At 38.4% G+C, this 19,845-nt stretch overlaps 1 protein-coding gene across 21 annotated transcripts in view; it reads right to left on the bottom strand.

Moving 5' to 3' along the window:
- macf1a (microtubule actin crosslinking factor 1a) overlaps nucleotides 1–19,845 on the bottom strand; it is a 172,741-nt gene that overhangs the window by 62,106 nt on the left and 90,790 nt on the right. For 19 of the 21 annotated variants that reach the window (XM_079877826.1, XM_079877827.1, XM_079877834.1 and 16 more), the window contains 18 exons: nucleotides 18,294–18,446; nucleotides 16,515–16,669; nucleotides 15,756–15,882; nucleotides 15,489–15,672; nucleotides 15,239–15,405; nucleotides 14,315–14,493; nucleotides 14,057–14,195; nucleotides 12,952–13,145; nucleotides 12,691–12,850; nucleotides 12,523–12,606; nucleotides 11,984–12,091; nucleotides 11,790–11,888; nucleotides 11,511–11,630; nucleotides 11,294–11,385; nucleotides 10,163–10,298; nucleotides 1,319–8,443; nucleotides 1,070–1,225; nucleotides 40–255 (listed from right to left, as the gene is read on the bottom strand). In XM_079877826.1, the coding sequence (XP_079733952.1) occupies nucleotides 40–255; nucleotides 1,070–1,225; nucleotides 1,319–8,443; nucleotides 10,163–10,298; nucleotides 11,294–11,385; nucleotides 11,511–11,630; nucleotides 11,790–11,888; nucleotides 11,984–12,091; nucleotides 12,523–12,606; nucleotides 12,691–12,850; nucleotides 12,952–13,145; nucleotides 14,057–14,195; nucleotides 14,315–14,493; nucleotides 15,239–15,405; nucleotides 15,489–15,672; nucleotides 15,756–15,882; nucleotides 16,515–16,669; nucleotides 18,294–18,446 (9,594 nt within the window). The remainder of the gene's footprint in view (nucleotides 1–39; nucleotides 256–1,069; nucleotides 1,226–1,318; nucleotides 8,444–10,162; nucleotides 10,299–11,293; nucleotides 11,386–11,510; nucleotides 11,631–11,789; nucleotides 11,889–11,983; nucleotides 12,092–12,522; nucleotides 12,607–12,690; nucleotides 12,851–12,951; nucleotides 13,146–14,056; nucleotides 14,196–14,314; nucleotides 14,494–15,238; nucleotides 15,406–15,488; nucleotides 15,673–15,755; nucleotides 15,883–16,514; nucleotides 16,670–18,293; nucleotides 18,447–19,845) is intronic. The other 2 variants (XM_079877833.1, XM_079877831.1) reach the window with 1 other exon arrangement.

Here is a 19,845-nt window from a genome sequence, read left to right as displayed (position 1 = left end):
AAAAACCTCTAAACTAAAATTTGTATGAATTTTTCTTACGTTTTGTGCATCACGTTGTGCTTGTAACCCCTGCAAAGTATTCTTGGCAAGGTCCCTGGATGCACTGTAAGCCCGGGCTAAGTTTCGCCCATCTTTGTTCAGGGCCATGAGCAGCTGAGGAGGTACATCCTGAGGGTGAGACTCCAGTAACTGTGTGGCAGCTTCAGTCTCCTTGTGCACTTCTGGTTCCAAGTCAGTAATTTCCAGGAAAAGAACCTGAAAAAATAATTGAATGAAAATACAGCCCTTTTTAGTTTAAAGGGATAGTTAAAACAGAATTAAAACACCAAAATGTTTTAATTCTGTCATTAATTACTCACCCTTATGTTGTTCCAAACCCGTAAGACTTTCATTCATCTTTGGAACACAAATAAAGATTTTTTTTTTAACGAAATATGAATGATTTCTGTCCCTCCCTTGACAGCTACCCAACTACCACTCTGATGCTTCAAAAAGTTCATAAAGAGATCATAAAACTAATCCATTTGAATTGAGTGGTTTAGTCCAAGTAATTTTCTGAAGAGACACAAGCACTTTAAATTACGAACATACTGAATTTAGACTTTTTTAATTCACATATAAACATTGATCAGCGAACATAAACAGAAGGCCAACTGAACCTGCTTGACGCATGAGAACAAACCTCTTGTGGAAGCTTTAAACGTGCTGCGTAACACGAGAATGAACCTCATTGGTTCTCACATGTCAAGCGAACATGCTTGAGCTTCCGTTTACCAGATCTGATGTGTGCACTGATAAATGTTTATATGTGAATAAAAGCCTGAGTTTAATCTATTCAGCGTATAAGCGATCATGACTCTTCAGAAAATTTGGACTAAACCTCGCAATTCATGTAGTTTTACAATCTCTTTTTCGAAGTTTCATTAAAAATATCTTCATTTGTGTTTCGAAGATCTCTGTCGAAGTCTTATGGGTTTGGAATGACAGAGGATGAGTAAATGATGACAGAATTTTCAATTGTGGGTGAACCTGTTACATCAAACATTTTGCTGTAATATAAAGCTTGTACCTCTGTCTGTCTGATTATGTCATCCAGTGTGGAGAGACTTCGACCAACAGACTGTTGTTGCTGCTGCTTAAGGCGGACTTCGATGTGTCTTACCATGGAGAGCAAGGCCACAATCTGTTGGTCATGCTCTAAGCACTCTTGGCGAGCAAGTGAGGACTGAAAATAAAGGGAAAATCATAAAAAAGAATCAAGTAAACAGTATTTGCAATAAACGACATAAAAAAGTCAAGAAAAATCTATATTCTTTACCTTGCTAGCTTTTGCAGTGTCCCTGCTTATTTGTTCAGTATTTATTTGAATTTCTTCAGGCTGCCTCTCCACTAAACCCTCTGCATATTCCTCCACATCTTCTTTCTGTGTGGTATCAGACTCAGGAATCACCTCCATAAGGGGTAGTCCAGAAATTGTACATTCTTGAATAGAAGGTTTATCTGTGGCTTCATAATCACTGAAAGGGGGCTCCTTGTCTCTTTCTTGATGAACTTCATTGCTTACCTTCTTCATTGCTGTTTTGGCGATTTGTAATGGAGTACACACCTCATTTGACAGAAGCTCTTTGGAGACCTTCACTACTGGGACACATTTGAGGGGTGCTGATTTAGCAACTTCACTGTCAGTCACTGCAGTGCTTGATGGCAAGGTCAGTTTAATCTTAGGGTCTATCAACTTTTCATCTTCTGTATATAATGGCTCAATGCTTTGTTCTTCTGCTGTTCTTTCTTTGTTTTCCCCTTCTAAATTCTGGATTGGAACCAGTTCTTTCTGGTTTATATCTACAATGTCATTAGAGGTCTTCTTAGATGGAATATTCTGATTCATATCATCCACACTTAATCCGGTGTTTGCACACTTGTCATGTTGATCTTCTTCCTGTTTTTTAGCTGAGGAGCATGCATCAGTATCAGACCCAGGTAGAACATCCTCTGCAATGTTTGGCACTGACCTTTCAACCCTTTCTTTAATTTCTTGTCCCGCTTGCTGTAGTTTATTGTCCTCCTCTTTACTTTGAGGAGGCTTAATGCTTGTCTTTTCAACAAAAGTCTCCTCTTGGGTGGTCTTGCGGCGTTCTCCATTATTGGCTATTTGACGCATTGCTTCTAATTCTTCAGCAGCTTGTTTTTCACTCACCCCTCGCTCAAACACCTTCCTAAGAATGCTTTCCTTAGCTTTCATCAAAAGTATTTCCTTCTGTGCCATTGCCTGGTTGGCTTTCTCAAGTTCACACTTCACACTTTCTTTCTCATCTGACTGATTGCTTTGAGGTTGGGCCTCAGGGATCACAGTCTTCTGCTCTTTATGAGTCTCATCATCTCTTTTCTCTTCTCCTTCAATAAACACTTGCTTAGCTTTTTTACTTTTGCTTTTCTTCTTCTTCTTCTTTTCTGTTATCTCAGTGCCAAGGTCCTTAAATACCTCAATAGCTTCCTGACCTGGGTCTGTTTTTTTTCTAGTTGTGACACTATGCTGTGTTAGTGTCTTCTCTTTCTGATTTGCAATGTTTTCATGATCAGACTCATGTTTGGGGGTCTTAGTTTCATTAGAAGTTCTATCCATCCCCATTTCCAAATCTTTGCCTTGTACATTCTCATCGCTCTCTGGCACAGGTGCAATACCACCACTTGCATGGGTTGTCTCTGATAGCTGTACTTCGATCTCCTTCTCTTTGTCATCTTTCATAATAGGCTTTTGACTAGTGGTAAAGCTGTCTTGTCCATCAACCTCTCCTTTTTCTATAGGTAAAATTCTGGCTGAGGTGTCTGAAACTTGTGGTTTTTCAGCATTTTCTATTTTAGCTTGCTTACCATTTTTCCCTCTGCCTTTCTTTTTTCCTGGTACCTTAACTGTTTTTGTGGATGTAGAAGCACAAGGATCCAAACCAGTCTTCTTCCTGTCCTTAATTTCCTCTGCTTTGGACAACAACTGATCTGCTTCTAGCTTAAAACTATGCCCTTCTATTTGCTCTATAGATGGGTTTTGTTCCTTGTTTTGCAAGCCATCATCACTGTCTGAGAAAATGACTTTAGAGGTTGCAGGCTCACTTACTGTCTGCCTTTGGATCACTGTCTCTCCTTTAGTTTGCTTTGTAGATGGGACTTGTTCCTTTGTGTTATCAGTGCTTTCTGAGAAAATAGCCATAGAAATTGCAGATTCATTGACTGTCTGCCTCTGGATTTCCATCTCTATTGTGTGGTCATGTGAAGCTGTTGAGTTCTTAACTTCCAGCTTTTGCCATTTTATCTCAGAAATATCTTGGGGTTGCTCAGGGCTTTGGATTGGCTGTGAATTGATATCTTTGCTTTTTGTGGGCTTTATCTCTTTAATGGCCTGCTGAAGTCTTTTCTCAGCTTTCAAGGTAAATTCAGTCAGGACCTCCAAAGATGCATCACTTCTGTCCTCCATCACTGCATCAACCAATTGTTTCTTGCTTTCTGAATCAGGACCGACGTGCAGTTCAAGCTCCTCTTTTTTTAGAAGATCTGTATCTTTTATTTCAGCCTCTCTAAGATATGGTGATGGTGGTGGTATACTCAATAGATTTTTCTCAGGTAACATTTTAGTAGGGCTGACCTGATCTGATACCATCTCAGGAAGAAGAGGACAAGGGGTTCCTTTTGTTGAGGAGGCTGATATTTTGGAACTTTTCCTCTCACTTTCATCTAAATGGCACATGTCATATTGAAGTTTAGCAGCCATTTCTGTGGATATAAGCCCATATCCAATTGCCTCAGTGATGCTGGGGACCTTCTGTCCACTGGCTGGATTGAGCAGCCCCCCTTTTAAGACTTGATTTGTTGCAATACATTTAGCCATGTCTTTATCAACTAAGCCTTTATTTATAGCCTCTAGAAGAGGCAAACGCTCTCCACTGTAAATGTTAATGATACCCCCCGTATCTGCTTGACTCTGCAATACTCTTGCTGCAGGTATGGGATCCACTTGGCCTGATTTAATTGCCTGTGGTAAGGTCATCATTTCATTAGTTTGTTTATGTGGAACACCTCTGAAAGGTCTCACTTCAAGGAATCTCTGTCCTGTCGCAATGTCAATTTTACCCTGGTTTATCAGCTCAGAGTAGGGCACAATACGAGTGTTATGAGGGTCCAACAATCCGCTTTTCACATTGGGTAACTCCATAGCTTTATTTGCCGTTTCATCATCTAGAAGGCCTTTAGAAACAGCTTCACTCAGAGTAAGCCTGCTTTTTGATGCATCATCATAAATGGAACCTGTAGATGCTTGAAGAAGTGAAGAGTCTGGATCTAAATTAGTTGGTGCCTGGCCTTTGAAAGCCTTTTCCAGTGCTTTTAACTTTGGAGCAATTGTGTGATCCATGAGACCCAGGTCAAGTGCATCCACAACAGTGAGGCGAACACCAGAGCCATGATGCACAATGCCACCTTCTGCAATCTGCTGACTTAAAATCGTCTGAGCCACATCTTGACCAATAATGCCACTCTGAAGAGCTTGTTCCAGTGGGACTGTCTTTTTGGTTTTTGGGTCCACCACCCCTTTCATTTGTAACTGTAGTGCCAACTTGGTTTGCATTGCATTTGGATCTGAACATTTTCCCCGACATGACTTTTCCAAAGCAAGAAGCTTCTCCTTCCTACCCTCTTCAATTAACCCAAGGTTGGCTGCAAGGGTAACTGATACTTTCTTGTCTCTTTGCAGGTCAACTATTCCCCCTGACACAACCTGGGCTTCAAGGAGACGAGCAGCTGTATCGGAGTCCAACAGGCCAGCTTCAGCAGCATCCTTAATTGAGCAGAGACGACCACGCTCCACATCAATGACACCGGCAAACATCTTTTCTGAATGAAATACACAGGTCATCAAGTCCTCATCCAACAGGCCTTCTTGCATCACATCCTCAACACTAAGGGACTTACAGGCATTACTATCCAGAAAACCATTAAAGAGACCAGCTTTTTTCATAAGCTTAATAGCAGTGTGCCCTGGAAGCAAACCCTGTGCCAGAGCTTCATCCAAGAGAACTTTTTGGCCACCTACACTTACAAAACCACCTTGTTGCAGTTCCATAGCCATACTCTCAAGCTTCACATCATCATCACTTAGTTCCACAGACAAAGTCTTAATTTCTGAAGGGTCTAATTTCTCATCTTTATCAGGTTTATCAAAGATGTCTTTATTCACCTCTTGTTCAACCATTTTCTTTAGTTCCTCTGACTGTTTTGCAGTCTTGACTTCATCTGACTTGACATTTAGCATATCATATTGTCCTAATTTTACAGTATCTTGGATTGAAGAGTGTGCACTGCTTTCATTTATGTCAAATGATTTTTGTTCAGTTATCTCTAGAAATATCCCACTACTCTCTGCTTGTTCCAGCTCAAGTGTTTGCTTATTTTGAGATTCATTTAGTGTTGAATCTATAACTTGATTTTGAGAAAACATCCATTTATCTGATATATTCTTCGGTAGGTTTGAGCTCGTATCCAAAGGCACTATTACGGTTTGGCCTGTCCCTGTCGAGGGTGCAAGATGCTCCTCTGTCCTTTTTATAGTCTTGCCCATATCTGTCTTCTTGTCTGCAATTTCTTTTGTTTTAATCTTGGTTTCTTCATATTGATCAGATGACAGAACTTTCTTTTGCCAGTACTCTTCTTGTGAAGGCTCTATAAAGGCTCTTTCTGTGCCTGTCAAGGTTGGAATTTCTTCCTTTGATTCTTTTATAGTCTCACCGATTTCAGTGTTCTTCCAGTAAGTTTCATCTTTTTTAACCTTAGGTTTATCACATTTTCCTGATGACAGAACTTTCTCTTGCCAGACCTCCATTAAATTTCCCTCTGTGCCTGTCAAGGGTGCAAGATCTTCCTCTATTCTTTCTGTTCTCTCGCCCATATCAATGTTCTTCCAGGCAATTTTACCTTTTATAATCATTGGTTCTTCATATTGTCCTGATGATAGAACTTTCTCTTGCCAAACAACTTCATGCATAGGCTCTATAAATGCTTTTTCGGAGCCTGTCAAAGCTGCAACATCTTCTTCTTGTCTTTCTTTTGTCTCACCCAAGTTAGTCTTGCTGGCAGTTTCATCTTTTTTGATCTTGGGCTCATTATAATGTCCTGATGACAGAACTTTCTCTTTATGTAAAGGCTCTATAAAAGCTCTGGCTGCTCCTGTCAAGGGTGCAAGATCTTCCTTTGCTCTTTCTAATGTCTCACTCTTTATTGCAGTGTCCATCCAAGCTATTTTACCTTTTAACAACTTGGGTTTTTCATTTCCTCCTGGTGACAGAACTTTCTCTTGCCAGTCCTCTTTATGTGAAGGCTCTAATCTTTTGACAGTCTCAACCACATCAGCCTTGCTCTCAAATTCATCTTTTTTAATTTTGGGTTCTTTACATTCTCTTGATGACAAAACTTTCTCTTGCCGAACCTCCGCATGTGAAGGCTCAATAAAAATTCTGTCTGTGTCTGTCAAGCATGCGAGATCTTCCCCTGCTCCTTCTATAGTCTTACTCATGTCAGTGTTCTTTCTGTCAATGTCATCTTTTACATCTACATAGTCTCTCGAGGACAAAACTTTTTCTTGCCGAATCACTTCACTTGAAGACACTATAAAGGCTCTGTTTGTTTCTGTCAGCGGTGCAAGATCTTCTTCTGTTCTTTCTATTGTCTCTCCTATATTAGTGATCTTGCAGGCAATTTTACCTTTCATCTTGGGTTGTCCAAACTCTTCTGAAGACAGAAATTTATTTTGCAAAACCAAAGGCTCTATAGAGTTTCTTTCACTGGCCACCAAGGGTGCAATATCTTCCCCTGCCACTTCTATAGTCTCTTCCATATAAGAGTCCTCGCAGGCAATTTTATATTGTAGAATTTTTGGTTCTTCAATTTCTTCCAAATCCTTTTCAATCCCACTCATAGCTATGCTGTCCACTGTAACTCTAATGTCGTCAGAGATTTTGTGTTGGACTGGTCTGGCAAGGTTTGTGGTTTTAACTTTTTCACATAATAGTTCAACCAATTCTGGTTCTAGTAGTACTAGGCGTTCTCCTGAGTGAGCATCAATGTAGCTGTGTGTCATAACTTGAGTGAGAAGTTGGTTTTGAACCTGCTCTTCTGACCTGCCTTCCTCTGTGATGGAAAAATCATAATTGAAACCTGCACATGAGGCAGGGGGTGATGAAGAATAGGCAGATCCTGAACTCAATCGCTTCATATATGAGGAACTTGACTGAGTCACATGGGAAAGGACATCTGGAACCTGGGTCTGTTTTAGGATCTCCACTGCCTGAGGATGAAGTATCTTCTCAGCTTGATGCAGAGGGACCACCTGTCCACTCTCAGGCAGATATACTGCACCAATAGAACGACGTTTTCTCAGGGCTTTTGCAGCAAGCTCTCTACTGACAACACCCTGCTGAAGTGCCTCACTTACAGGAAGCAGCTCTCCTGATTCTGGCCACAGTATTACTGCAAAAGATTGTAGAGATTCCAGTACACGTAAGGCTATGCGAGGAGAGAGGAGGTCTCTTTGAATGGCCTCATCCAGCTCTAGACGGTCCCCACTGACTGGATCTATTATTCCCCCTGCTTGAAGCTGTCGTGTCATGAGGGTGCAGGCCAAGTCCTGATCCATCAGGCCATGTCGGACAGCCTCATTAACAGTCAATCTGTGTCCTGACCGGGGATCTGTGATACCTCCAGCAAACAACTGAGCCTCCAGAAGTCGAACTGTGACATGGCGGTCGATGAGGCCCTCTTGAACAGCATGGAATAGTCCCACCTTTCTGCCAGAACTTAAGCAGACAGTTCCTCCTGGCTTCTGTTTAATTGGAAAAAAGTGCAGACCCGTCTCCTGATTGAAAACACAACGCTGTTGAAAGTCAACCAGACTTAGTTTTTCTGCTGTATTTGGATCAATAAGTTCTCGTCGGTAAAGACAGGACTGCAGCTTTTGACAAAGATCGGTGGATAGAAATCCCTTCTGCCTTGCATTATCCAGGCTGATCATTTCTCCATTGGAACCAACCTTCAGGCCGCCAGTGCTTATCTGCAGCTCAAGTATACGGAGCCCCACCAGCTCCTTTATGACACCTTCTTTCACAGCAGCGGCTACTGGTAATTCCTGACACTCAGCAAATTTTGCTGTGTTGACAAGACAAAGGGCAGTCTCTAAATCTTTCAGTGATTGGTAGGCATGTTTATCAATTAAACCACTGGAAAGACCTTTATCTAATGACAGGTAATCAGGGGAGGCAGGCTGAAGTAGACCACCCATGACAACCTGTGCCTCTAACAGTACATGACAGGTGTCTTGATCTATGAGGCCACGCTGTGCTGCCTGAAAAACTGGAAAGGTTTCCATGGTGCCAAGGTCAATTACTCCAGCGATGACTTTCTGATCCTATGGAAAGATAAAAATCATGATTTTAAGAATGGTTCTTATTTATTTTTATTCAAAATTTAACAAGGAGGGAAAGAGAAAAATGCCCGCCACCATAGTTGGAGTAACTTAAGTCAACATAAGAAGCAATCATCATCTTAATACTAACATTCATGCATTATTCATGAGTATAAAGAAAAATGTACAAAAATTGCAAAATATAATTTTTATTTATTTATTATACACAAAAAACAACAGCTCAGCATTGCAGTGTGAAAAAAAATATGCAAAAATGCACAAACTGAACGCTAAAAATACAAGAGGACAAAGAAAAAAACAGATAGAAATCTTGAGAACATATTGCTAGGTCAGAAAGAAAGCAAAAGTAAGAGAGAAAGCAAGCACTACTTACCGTGTGGGGTGGTACGCACACACACTGATAGACCGAGGGTTCGGCCCTATTAATTGAGGCGCAATAGGGTGAGAAGCCGGATGTTAGCGATCTGCATGCCACACTCCAGCTGCCTGATATGCTGCCCGGGACTGACTAACAGACTACTTTCATACCTCTATTACCTATTTTCATATGCATTGTTTTTTAAAATATGTTTTGAGACTTACCCATGAATTTGATCTTAGTTGGTAAATACACATTTTTAACTACTTATAAACTAAGGATAGTCCTGTATTACGACTAACAGTTTTTTCTTACTCCCAATTCTGAGATGATGTCTTACATTTTCTCCCGGCAGCTGTTAGTGATTTTGAAGCAAAATGCTGATTAAATTTCACAAAGAAATACAGTATTAAACACATGGACTGAAAACAGACAATATCACACACACAGACACACAGACAAACAAACAAACATATAGCTGTGATCTGGACACATCATGCTCAAACAGTGAGGTGGAGGTTTAGCTGGCTTTTTGTGCTCAGTCTATACCAATCCCTAGGAAAATCTTTTGACCATTGCTTTCTGATGAATCTATCTTGTTTATATCTTTAACTTTGGGCCATTCAAACACAAACACACCATTGTACACACAGTAATCACTACTTAATGACTGATGCATGAGTGCACGGTTCCACAAAATGTTTGTGACTGCAAATGGCGACAAAACAATATGAATGTAATGACATTTATGCCTTTACATTTACATGTTTACCTGTGCCTCATTCAAATGAAATGTAAAAAAAACAACAAAAAAAACAAGCTAAACTACAATTTGAACGTGGCTTTAATGGACACTAAAGTGGCTATGGAAGCTGTTTCGAATGCCAAAAAGCTTTTATCACACTATTCTACTCTAATGAGCCGATGAGTTGCGTTTAAGCAGATGTGCTTGATTAATATGAAAAATAAAGATGGTGTGGGTGACATGATATCAGGCATGTTGAATAAAATGATTTAGATTTCACACCATGCTATTAATTTTTTTATAACTGTTAAATAAGACAATGTCTGTGAGATGTATGAACGTGATGATGAAGGTTAAACCACACGTGACAGGCAACATAAAAAACACAAAAATGATTCACTCGCTCAAGCTCACACATACACACTGCTATAGCATGTCACTAGCACACTGACAATGCTTGACCATAACAAAGACCAATATGTAAAGCAATATATTTCAGAAGCATTGTTTCAAGACACGCTTTTTGCTGTTGAAGCTCGCTTTGGCAAAGTTGAACACTGCTGTCACTGGCGACTTCCCCTTGGCCATCTAACTTTACCTTGCGCTTCTCCTCTTCGGCCAGCTGCTCCTCCAGTTTTTGCAACTGTGTGGCAGAACTGTCACACAGTTGAGTGTAGTTGGCTTTCAGCTCATCCAGCTGCGAGACCACCTGGGCACGCTCTTCAGACGATAGCCTAAAGATATATGCGCTTCATTAATAAAAATGTGTGTTTGTGTTTAAGTGCATGATTATTTAACATTTACCTTAAAGGTGGATGTGAACATAATAGTGTAGCTGTTTACAAACTACGGTACATAAAGCACCCCCAAGTGGTCAGTGTTGTTATTGTTAACTAAATCTAGGCCTATTCTAAGTATTAAAAATCCTATTTGTTAATTGAAATAAAATAAAAGATAAATATATAAGATGAAAAACAAACATAAAAACTTAAGCAACTTTTAAAAAGGAAAATTATACATGTTTTGGCAACTAACTTAAAAGAAGTTTAAGTACAAGAAATAAAATTACAAAAAAATTAAAATTAAAATAGGCACATAACAAAATTACAAAAAGTAAAAATAAAAATAAAACTGAAAATATAAAAATAAATCAAATTAAACATTAATAAATACTACAATACTATATAAATATGACTAGAATATAATATAATATGATATAATATAATATAATATAATATAATATAATATAATATAATATAATCAAAAGCAAAATAACATTGCAAGGGTCAAGGCACACAACTGACATTTTAAAATACTAAAAATATTTTTCAGAATACTTTCAGTATATTTTTAAAGTCAAATAAACATGTCTTTACTTGCAAAAAAAAAAAAAAAAAAGTATTACATTGTATCAAAATGTATTTTCCACATCTAACTTATTTCTAATTTCTTAATTAACCATTTACAATATTTTTTTTCAATGCAAAGCCCAGTCTTATGTTAACAGGGCCCGAGTAGGCTACTTCTCATTCTTCTTTATTCCACTGCATCTTCTGACAGGCTATTTCTTCTTGTATACATTTTTTATAAGAAAAAAATAAAATAAAATAAGACTACAACTTTAATTTTGTAGTTTTTTTTAAAAAATATGACCTGAAATAACATCGACTGGACTGACTTGGTAGCACTTGGTATGAAATGTGTTGAAGGTCGTATAGGGCAGACTCACTTGCTGGCCTGCTTTGACATCAAGAAGACTTGTGTGCTCCTGATAGCTTCAGCAACTTCCTCTTTTTTAGCTGCTAACTGCTCACTAATAGCCTAGAAGTGAGACAGAAACAGTATTTTCAAAGCCACTTACATCTACTTAGTGTTGACTGATGCACTACTGTCTGTAGAGTACCTAAAAATATATAATATTCTAATAGTTAACACTCTAACCGTACCTGCTGTGCAGCAAGTGATGGCTCGGCAGATCTGCCAGCGCGCTCCTGTAGGCCCTTGACCCAGCCAAGCATCTCTGAGACCTGCCCCACTCGTGCCTGCCTCTCCTCTTCCACCTCTTTCTGTACCACAAAGGGGAAACATTTTCATTTGGCATGCATCAAATGATGAAACCTGATGTTGTCTTCATTATGTGCATACTTGTAGGTATTTATATGTACAAATATACAGTAGGTAAAAATCAAAGCTAAAAGTAGGAGGCTTAGAAAACCATAACACACCTCTTCCTCCTCCAGTCGTCGTAGTGCATCACTTATATACTTGACATGTTGCGTTGTCAGGGTAACCAGAGCTGTGTAGCGTGTGCGTAAATCCATAAACTAAGACGGAGAAGAACAATGTCATTAAAGCATTTAAGGTCAACACAAAAACCAACATAACCATCAAATTAATGTCCTGGTTTCCCTGCATTTACCTCCTGTGTGATGACATCTGATGAAGAGTGCATCCTCCTCCTTTTCACAGGGGACTTCTGGGTTGATTCAACAAAAGCTCTGAATGTCATAAGTTGGAGTTCATAGTCCTAATGCATACATAGAAATGGGGTTATTATCATTAAGTAAAACTATTAAAAACATTTCTGCTGAAATAAAATAGGATATAAATATTAGTTGCTTAAAACTTAAAACTAAATGAAAGTTTGCAATGTTTTCAAAACTGAAATTAGCACAAGTTTATGCACTAAAATTATTAACTGGAAATAAAAAACAAAACTAAAACTGAAATAAAAATAAATTAAACCTAGCTAAAAAATATATATATTTTTAAATAAATAAAATGACAAAAGCACATAATGAAAATAAAATAAAAGACAAATAAAATAAGAATAAAAAATAAAAATAAAAGCTCATTCAAAACAGAAAGACACGGCATAGTATGGAGACATTACATTTCCTTCTCTCCATGATGACTGCCATTATTAAGCAGTAGCCGACACTGGTCACTGGTGCTTACCTTAACAGCAGCGCAGTATTGTTTAGAGTACGTCTGGCACTCATCCAGTTTGACCTGGTTCTGTTCGATCTCAGCCACCAAGGCCTGCAAAAGAACAGATACTGAATCAAACACTGCTTTGTTTTGCAACACTGGGAGGTATTCATCAATATCAGTGTCCTCTCCCACCGTTTGCTGTGCGAGCTGTTCTGACAAAGCTCTGCTGTCGGTCTGCTCGGGTTGTGTGTTCTCCTGTTTTTCTGTGGTCTCCTCTATCCAGCAGATGAGAGAGTTGTGGCCTTCTCTGTACTGCTGCAGCACTGAACCCAACACCTCAAGATCCGCTTGCCTGTGTGACATCACGTTTCATTTTACAATCTGGAATATTACTGAATATACTGGTAGACATCCTCTCTCGGTCTCCCTATTTTAACTTTTGAAACAACCCACCGTGTCTCCATTTGCCTGCGCACTCCGCTCCACCTCTCAGTGAGCTGGTGTGCTTTCTCCTGGTAGCGGTCCAGTTCAGGGCTGCGGTCAGAGTGTAACTGGCTGAGCTGGCTTCCGACCTCTCTAGCCTGCTGGACCTCTAAACTCAGACTCTGGAATATGTGATCCTGTTCCTCCAGCTCTGAATGCCATTTCTGGAAGTGTGAAATACAGAGTATGAAATGCAATCAAAAAGGTAAAGTCACCTATCAACTATTTTTGGCAAACAACAGACTGCAAGTCCTTAGAATATCCAATACAGAGTAGTACAGGAGCAGCGTGGAGCTACGATTTGAGCTTCAGATTTGTTAAAATATTTGAACTTTTGCAGCTAGACCGTATGTGGCCACATGACCGGATGTATTACTAATCAAAACTATGAAGTATGAGGTGAGAAATATTTTTACACTATTCTTTAAACACTATTTCAGAAAAATCTAGTATGCTTTTCTTTGACATTGGTGGTCATTTGTTGTGTGTGGATATATTCATACGTTCATAATTTTTTCATTTTCCATGGTGAATAAGAGGAGGGTAGTGGCTGCTTCATGACCAGTTTGAAAGCTCTGTGCAACTGCCACTTGGGGGCGAAATGTGACAATTGTATGCAAATATTGGAGATAGTGAAAAGGAAGCTTCAATGACAAATACAAATTTTTTAACAGTCACTTGTTGCCATCTACTGGTGTAATGATGTAATTGATACAATCTTTTTTTTTGAAGCATCAAGTTACTTTCAAAAGTTGATTTACTCTATATTTTGATCGCTACCATAGACATAGACAGTGTTTATATACAAACTATAAACTGTGTACTAGTACTTCTGTGAAATCTGAATTATACTAACACAGAAATAATGATACTGTGTGGTCGAAAACACAGCGCCAACGCAGATTTGAATACTCCGTTTTGATCTTACTAAAGGTTTAATAGACAGCCAAATCGTTGTCATTTAGGAATAAGATTATGTGGATGTTTGAATCAAGTTCGAATCAAAATCTTTTAACGATTAATCGTGCAGCTCTAGTTGAGACATGAATCAACTAGTGAAGTGTCTGTTTCTCACCTTTAACTGCTCTCCCAAGGCCTGGATTGCAGCAGTATCAGCGGGCACAATATCCTCTTCACTTAGTCGACTCTCATTCTTTCTCACTTGACTTTCTGCAGCCTGCAGGCTTCTCATCAACACATCTACCGTCTTCAGTCTGGCAGATGCAAAAAAAGACACTCAAATCATGTTTGTCGTTAACGTTAAAAAAAAGCTTGATGACTAATTAGGGTAGAGTACATGCATATATGTATTGAAATGCCTTTGTGCACTAACTTTTGCAGATAAACGGAGGAGAGGGAGTTGAGTTTCTCAATGTGCTCTACGGCCAGGTTGAGCTCAGAGCGTAGGACAGGCACACTGGAAGAGGTAGGCTTCTCCTCAAAGAAGCTCACGCAGCGACGAGACACCTCACCCAAATCTGACTGAAGACCCTTTAAATCCTGCTGTAGCTTCTGCAACACCATTAAAAGGTTCTTCAGATTACATTTATAAAGACTCCATGAAAATGGCATTAAAATGTCCATGTCTGTTAGATTTGAGATAATCTGCTAGTGTTCTCCTAAAAGTTGTCAAAATTAACTTGCAATCAGAGGCATATCCTATTTTTTGTCCGATAAAATGCTTATTAATATGTTCCCATAGCCTTAAATGTCTCTGGCTACGAAGTAGAAAATCATAGTTCATGACAGTGACATAAACAGCCTAAAAGGTATTTTTAAAAAATATATATACATTTCTTATTTATATATTATAATTTCTTATTTTAATGGAACATATGTCGAACAAAAGAAAAAACTGCTCGTAAAATCATTTAATAAGGAAATAAACTGAAATAAAACTAAATTAAAGAAATACAGATATATTTAAAATAATTGTAATTATTTCATAAATAATGAAATTTATAAAAACCAAACCTAAAGGACCTAAGGACACTAAAACTAAAATTTAAAACAAAAATAAAAGCTACTTCAAATAAATTGAATACTATAATAGTCTATAAATTATACTATAAAACTATTTGATCACTGTCAGCAACATACTGCAAAATATTTAAATCAAAAAGCTTATTTTTTCACCCGAATTAACAGTATTTTCAATTAATCGGATTGGTTTATATATGTACATCTGCTAAAAACTGTAGTACAGACTGACCACTGATTGCCCAGTAGAGGGAGCAGTTGTGTTGATCAGACTCACCTCTTGCTCTGCTATGTGAACTGCATTGTCTGCAACATCTCCTGATATTGTGCTGGGGTGTGGAGTCTGTATGCCTTGCATCAGCCTGCTCTCTGCCTCCTCTAGGTGTGACTTGATGCTCTGCAGCTCTGAGAGGTAAGCACGAGAGGCCAACTCATCCTTCTCCACTGAAAGACAAAAATAATACTGAGCACCATGTCATATGGTTTCATAACATGATTAATACACACATACACAGTAACCTTCTTACCTGTCTCCAAAGATACCAGCAGCGCTTGGCAATGTTCACGGCAGTTCTCAGCTTCTCTCTCTATCTCACGCCGTTCAGTCGTTGTGAAAAGCGCGCTCTCACGACTATCCGTAAGGAAGTCGGACAAGTGGGCGTCCAGGTTGTTTAAAGCCTGCTGCCTCTCTGCTGGGGCCTGCAAGCGCATCTAGAGAGACAGACACATGATTATGAATAACGTCTGAAAGAGTTCAAATAAGAGAGGGAAACTGAATTAACTTTGGTACTAACTGTGTCCAGACTCCAGGAGGAAATATTTATTATGTCTTTCTGCAGGTAGTTGCAGGAGACTACGCTCTTCATGTTAACATGCAGCTGGTGCCATAGAGACATGACGTTCTGGTACATCTGCTCCATTCTATGCACAGATAAAAAATAAATAAAAAATTATCATCTTACAAAGTTCATATAGTTGTTAATGCAACAAAGACAATACAATATCAAAATGAATGCTATTTACTTTCTTTTTAAATGTCCTTTGTTTTATAGTGCGCTATTCATCATTCAAAATGACAATTATTTATATAATATTAATTCATATTTTGATTTTCTGTTTTCATTTTAACTTTAGTTTGAGGTTTAGCAATTTTGTTATGTGCTGTGGTCATGTTTTATATTTGTTTAATATTTCTATTTAGGTTAAATGTATTTTTATTTCAGTTTTTTAGTAAGTATAGTTAGTTTTTTCATCTAATATTTATATTTTAATTTATTATAGCTTTATTTCAATGAATGATTGTTGACCGTTTCAGTTTACAATAACAATACTGGATTGCCCGTGCAACACTTGCCTCTAAAACACCTGGGTTGTACCTACACAGTTGCTAGAATTGCTAGGTGGTTTTTAGGGCATTCTGGGTGGTTCCTTGCTGGGCCAAACATTACATAAACATAGCACGTTATTTCTATGCCGTATGTGAATCCTGCATGTGTGTGTGAGACCCTCATTAACGTGTTTATTGGGAACATTTAAGGATCTGTGTACTGTACCTGCTGGCAGTGTCAATGGCTTCCTGGTTAGGGGGAGGAATGGTGAAACACACAGATGGAACCATGGCCTCATTTCCTGTAGGACTGATGACCTTCCACTTAGTCCTCTGAGAGTTATCCTCCAATACACATTCCTCTCCTTTGCTGATTGTGATCTGAGATAGAGAGATGGAGATAGAAAGAGAGTGATAGAGAAAAAGGGATGGAAGAAACATAACAGGTAAGGGAAAGATGATTTGAAAAATTGAGCAAAAAAAGCAGAACTGATGGTCAATGTTGATTAAAAAGTAAAGGGATTTAAAATATTAACCAAAGGATGAGGAATAAAATGTTAATGCTAATGGCCTTCATATGAGTTGAATTACATGAAATATGAATTTCATGGAATAATGCCTTCTGTGCTAACATATCTTTACAACTGACAACTGGCAAAAAAAAACAAAAAAAAAAAACAACAACTTCAAAAGCTCTAATCTTGTTCACGTTAATGTCAAATTACAGTTGCTTTTGTAGCCTAGCTTTGCCTTAGGCTAACATGAAAGCTAAACGCATCAATAACGCTAAAGGCAACACAATTAAAAGCATCCTGAGTCATTTAAGCAAATTAAAAATCAAAGAGAACATGTGAGAGCACTTTCTAGTGCCCCACCTCAACTCTCACCCTATCCCCTTGCACACAGTGAACATTATGCTTTTTATATATATATATATATATTACGTATGGATATGAAATTAAATATAACAGAGGGTTACCACCTTTGTGACTGATAAATACAATAGAATTAAAATGACATAGCAAGTCTACATGCAACATGCTCCCACCATGGAAAATTGATGACATTTTGGGCTGGAATAAAAACACTTAATACATAATATATATGCCCTATTTCACATTAACAGTGTATGGGACGCCTGAGGTAAAGCAGGGGTCCCTTGTGTGCAGGGCCAGGCCAGAGAGCAAAGGTCAGAGGAGAACGGTCGGCAATAGTACCTGAGAGTTGGCCTTGCCCAGCCCCGCAGACACACATAAAGAGGAAGGGAGAAGGAAGGGAACAGAGAGAGAAAGATGGGGTTAAATGGAGGGATAAAGAAAAAAAGAGGAGGGCAGAGAAAAGGGGGGTGGGAAGGGGATAGGGAGGGAGAAAGAGATTACTTTCAGGCATTTAGCAGACCTCGCCTGACTGAAATAATGCGATCAGGAAAAGAAACGGGGCCACAGCTGGAAGAGTGATTGAGTGTTTATGAGTATTCTGCATAAAAATGAATACTCAAATGACAGCCTCTTATTTCATCATTTCAATTAAGTAGAGTATGTGAAATGTGTGAATGAAAAGCAACGTAATGGCAGATTAGATACGCTACAGCAGGTTTGTTCATCACTCATGATATGCCGCACCTCCACTTTGCCAGGATTCTTTGCTTACAGCTAAGTTGGCACACAAAGGACAGATTCTCTGGAAATATCTTGGTCAATTGCACCTTTTCCCCATCTACTTGCCTTCACAGCTCCAGGGTGGTTTATGACTAAATATGTGCAGATGGTCTCAGGCTAGCACCCTGAGTGGAGCAGAAGATGAAAACTAAAAGACGGTTTTCAAGTGGGGTAGGATTGGGACACAAATGTAAAGCTCTGAAAAACCGAATTAAGATCACATTTATTTTCCAAATGTGATCATAGCTCAGTTCTTCAGAGCATAAGGATCAATGCAGGGTTGTGATGTGATAAGGTAAGGCAAAGCGAGCAGGTTGTGATGGTGAGATATCCGGAGCATGTTATACCTCTATTTGTCGGTAGTCACAGATGGCACGGATGGGCGTGGTGGTGCCCAGGTTACTCTCTGCACTGCGTGGGCGGAGCTGGACTACAGACTTGGCCCGGCCTACAAGGCTAGCCACTGTGCTGCGGTATTCAATCAATTGTTCTTTCTCCTCCTGAAAAATAAAATAAATAAAGTCAAACAAGCAGTCCAACTGTAAACCAGCGTTATTTTTTGTGATCTGTAAAGTAATGAGTAAAGTAACATTACTTTTAAATGTACAAAATATCTGAGTTACTTTTTCAAATAAGTAATGCAAGTTACTTTGCTTTCCCATTTATTGACTGACACCACTCCTGTCCCCAATGTTCAGAGAAATCGTGAGTGAGATGCAGAGGCGTTGTGTGTATAAACATGATGGTTGTTATAGTTCTATACTATTGTTTAAACATGAATTTACTATCTCACTATCTCACGCACAAAAAAGATTCAATATTCCTCAAAATGAATAAAAACCATGAAATGCAAACTCAAAATAACATGCAATAATTAAATGTTAAATAATACAAATATACTTTATGTATTTAACCTCACTTTATTAACCAATGTTTTTGCTGCTGACATTTGATGATCCAAATCAACCATACCAATAAGCAAAAATGACTTTAGTTAAAAAAAAAAAATTTTAAGTACTTTTTTTTTTATTCCTGAAGAGAGAATGTTGTATTTTCTTCTCCTGCATCCTATTCTTCTGCAATCCAGATTGGCAGCAGATTCATTTGACTTTTGGTGTGAAAAGGACGTTACATTTGCCAAATATAGAACTGTTTTTTTTTATTTATTAAAAAACAAACAAGTGACCCCAGCAGGTCAGAAAATTTACAGAAAAGTAACGTAACACATTATTACTTTCCAGAAAAAGTAACTAAGTAATGCAATCTGTTATTTTTAAGGGGGTTACACATTATTGTAACACATTACTTTCGCCAACACTGCAGTTAAAAATAGTAAAAGGTGCACTGAATAATTTGATGTTGTACTATAATTAGTGGCCATAATAATGTTAAAAAAAAAAAAGTCTTAACTCAATAAATATTTAAATGTATTAATCAGAATATAATTCTTTAATTAATGCATTCATGATAATAAATATAAATTTTCGAAATACTTTCAAAATATCTTTAAGAACATTTAAGGCCATCACTGATATTCTTCCCTGGGTTATTATTTGCTTAGCTTTCATTGTATTAAAATTAATGAGTACGTGGTATGACACTTCCATGAACAGCTCATAAGGGATTCATTAGTTCTGGCATTGGGAAGCAGAGGCTGACAGGAAGATCTAATAACACAATGCTCTCTGCAAGAACTTAACGTGGTATTAAATTTGACTGCATATCAACATGGGGTCAGAGTTCATCAAAACCATAGAGGTTTTTCAGAGCAACAACAAGAGTTAAATTATGGCAAACATGCCAAAACTTTATTTGAGGGATATAAACTGTTACTGGTCATATACGTAAGCAGTGGGGGATTTTTTTTGGGGGGGGGAGATGTCTGTCAAAAGCTTAATT

This window comes from Squalius cephalus, assembly GCF_949319135.1.
Source record: "Squalius cephalus genome assembly, chromosome: 8".
Lineage (NCBI taxonomy): Eukaryota > Metazoa > Chordata > Actinopteri > Cypriniformes > Leuciscidae > Squalius > Squalius cephalus.
Note: the sequence above shows the minus strand (reverse complement) of the source record. Positions and strands in the feature narration are given on the sequence as shown.